At 52.8% G+C, this 3056-nt stretch overlaps 1 protein-coding gene across 1 annotated transcript in view; it reads right to left on the bottom strand.

The window, feature by feature from the left end:
• The window catches only part of ACSBG2 (acyl-CoA synthetase bubblegum family member 2), a 12497-nt gene extending 12471 nt beyond the window's left edge, over window positions 1–26 (bottom strand). Inside the window, exon 1 of the mRNA XM_009709901.1 lies at window positions 20–26. Coding sequence (XP_009708203.1) covers window positions 20–26 — 7 coding nt within the window. The remainder of the gene's footprint in view (window positions 1–19) is intronic.
• Window positions 27–3056: the final 3030 nt, after the last annotated feature.

The following is a 3056-nucleotide window of genomic DNA, read 5'->3' as shown; positions in this document are numbered from 1 at the left end:
GCTCCGGGTCCAGCCTTACAACGCATCGCCTTTGTGCAGCCTCTCTTCCCGCAGCTGCTCCGGACCAGCGCCGAGGTCGATGTGTAATATCCTTTATTTTTAAACTAGCGCCCAGGAGGCAGATCTGGAGCATCTTATGTCATGTGCTGCCTGCCTCGCAATTGTAAGCGGCTCGTCACCCCACACCACCGCCTCTTAAGGAAGCTCTGGCCCCACGCCTGCCCACCAACCTTGGGCACACCGGGGCTTTGGGGTCCCTCTTGGGGGGGGTACAGCCCTGGGACACGCCAGAGATTTAATCTGTTCTCATAAAAATCAGCGCTTTTGCAGCTGTTGTTTTTGGCAGCTCCTACGCTGCTTTCAGTACTTTGTCATTAGGGGATTTCGTCACCTAAACGAAGGGGCTTCTAACGCTGAAAGCAAGGTTGGTTTTATTTAAGGTTTACATTCTTCAAAAGCCTTTGGTGCTTAGGACTTGACAGGCTGAGCTTTAATTGTTCCAAGGGATTTCTAACTGGAGATGAATCTCATTATCCTTGATCTTTTTTAAAAAGTGCATTTTAGCACGCAGATTTTGTACCTGCATTAGACAGATGCAATTTAAAGCAGGCAACGCGAAGAGCACGTTTGTCTCGGTGACGACAGACGGGAGCAAAAGGAAAGAGCCCTTTTATCTAAGGAACCCCACACAGCCAAGCTGCAGCCTTCTCCCTCCGACGGGTGGGGAAAGCCACAATTTGCAGCAGGCAGACCTGCCTCCAGCCCAGGAAAGCACATCCCCGCCTTCCGCTTCCTCATCTACGCAAGGACACGTCGCTGCTCACGCCACGCTCTGCTACAGCCTGCAATTCACAATGTGAAAAATAGTTTAATTCACAAGCAGCTGAGAAAGGGATGTCTCCAAAAAAAAATAAAATAAATAAATCCCATCTCTGAAGCATCAAGATAATTGGCAGATGTCGCCCGACACGCCATTCTAGGCTAAAACAGCAGAGCAGTTTATTAAAAAACAAAAAAAACCAAACAGAATAAGACAGCCAAGAGAAAAAGGGCATTATCTCTACGGAGCAGCCCAGTGCTAGGAGCAGCCACCCAGACCTGTGAACCCGGGGTTTAGTTCCCTCGCCAGCCCGGAGGACCTCAAACCCCTGTCTGGAAGAGCACGCTGGCGACCAGACTGCGCGGTGCCCGCTGGAGGTGTCACCGCCACCGCTCTTGCTCAAGGAAAGACCTCGGCACAAGGCGAGGAGGAACCATCGAGCCTGACCCCCTTTCACAATGCTGTACCCACATTCCTTCCCAGCGCCCCACAACAAGGAGTTGAAGGCTCCCCCGTGACCCCGAAGGAAGCTTTTCTCTCTGCATTAATTCTAGTGTTTCTCCTGCCATCTGCTCGTTAACGCGGCAAGAAAGTTTCAAGGGAGAGGGTGGAGGTGTCCTCGCACCAGCCATCCCGCAGCACGGCCCGGCAAGCTCTTGGGCGGTGGAGGTTGGTTGGAAACGTGGTGGGCAAAGCAAGGCACAAGTCCCATCTCCCAGGGAGGCGTTTCGGCTGCTTGGCTGCAGGTTTCTGCATCCCCCCCCATCACTCAAGAGGAAAAAGCGCTTCACAGCGGGGACCATCACTGGACTCTGCCCTCGGTGAGCCACGCGTGTGCTCTTCACCGAGACCCCCTGTTCGGCACACAGCGCTGACAGCGGGGTGTTGCCAATGGGTGTTTGGTTCTCACGCGCGGGCAGACCAGGTACGGCACAGAGACCAAGGGCACGAGGCTGCACAACTTGAAAGTGCAGGGAGACGGAGCAGGACATCGCTGTCGCCATCCCATCCAGCGGGATGGGTTCCGCAAGGAGAACGTAGACCTCAACGCGGGGCCAGCGGCACCTCCCTGCGCCAGCAGCAGCAGAACTTCTGGAGCGCCCAGGCGCGCTCGTACCACGGATGGAAAGGAAAGCTGGAGCACAACCTGGATGTGCAAGTTCCCTTGGGAAGGCAGGCCCATTGGAATCCCAAGTCGGTCACGCATTTTATATAACAAATTTAGGTTAGAAACAAAAATTTGCCAATATGTATACCCTCACCGGCTCTGCTAAGCACTGCAGCTAGCCCCTTCCTTCTCTGATGCTTAGCTACAAACACAGCCGTGCCACACAAGCCACTGGAAAACACAGACAGGCTCACCAAAACCGGGCTTAACGCTCGCGGCAGCTTACCGGGGGTGATAGGGATCACGAACGATCCTCTCCTCTCCTCTCCCACCCCACACCATTTCCACAGGAGGTCACGCACTGTGATGCACCACAGATGCTCAGGAATATGAGGAACACACCCCCAAACAAAAACCTGCTGAAAGAAGCCTCCCTTTTAATTAAACCTGTGTGACGGCCGAAGTCATTTAAATACAAAGGGTCTTCTGCTTTGAGGGAGCACCATGTCCTAAAAAAAAAAAACTGGAAGGTGCTGAACGATTTCACTGAAACCGCTGCGGAGCTTCACCGACAAAACAAAATGAAAGTCTGACTACTTCCACACTCGTGACGGTCAACGGGACAGGAGCAAAGGTTTCACCTTTACTTAAAATACACACAGAGCTTCAAAAACATCAGTTCAAATTCAAATTACCACGTACGGTCATCAGCCATCGTGATATTCTCCAGCACAGCCCCCGCTTTGCTTCCCGTTGCCGGATTTCCTTTCTCTTGACGGGTGAAGGCACCACCGCTGATCCAGGCCAACCGTCACTGCGCCGAGCGGCTTTGGGACGTTGCCACATCGTCCCACCAAAACTGAAACTTGGCCATTTCGTCCCTTTCAGGTTTAGTAAGTGAGGAAACAGAAGCTGAGCAATCCACTCTTCCTCTTTTAGATAAATTCCATTTTTAAAAAGGGCAGTGACCAAAACTTCCTCAGCACTAAAGGTTTTCTCTGCGGTCGCCACTGACCACGGCGCAGCGTACGGCTGTGCTGGGAAATTACCCGGTGCCCTCCTGATGCAGGAGGGGAAGAAAACACGAGGGAAAATAACCCCAACCTCCGTGAGGATGGTACCACGCCA

This window comes from Cariama cristata, unplaced genomic scaffold, assembly GCF_000690535.1.
Source record: "Cariama cristata isolate BGI_N322 unplaced genomic scaffold, ASM69053v1 scaffold18411, whole genome shotgun sequence".
Classification (NCBI taxonomy): domain Eukaryota; kingdom Metazoa; phylum Chordata; class Aves; order Cariamiformes; family Cariamidae; genus Cariama; species Cariama cristata.
This window is presented reverse-complemented; position numbering and strand designations above follow the sequence as displayed.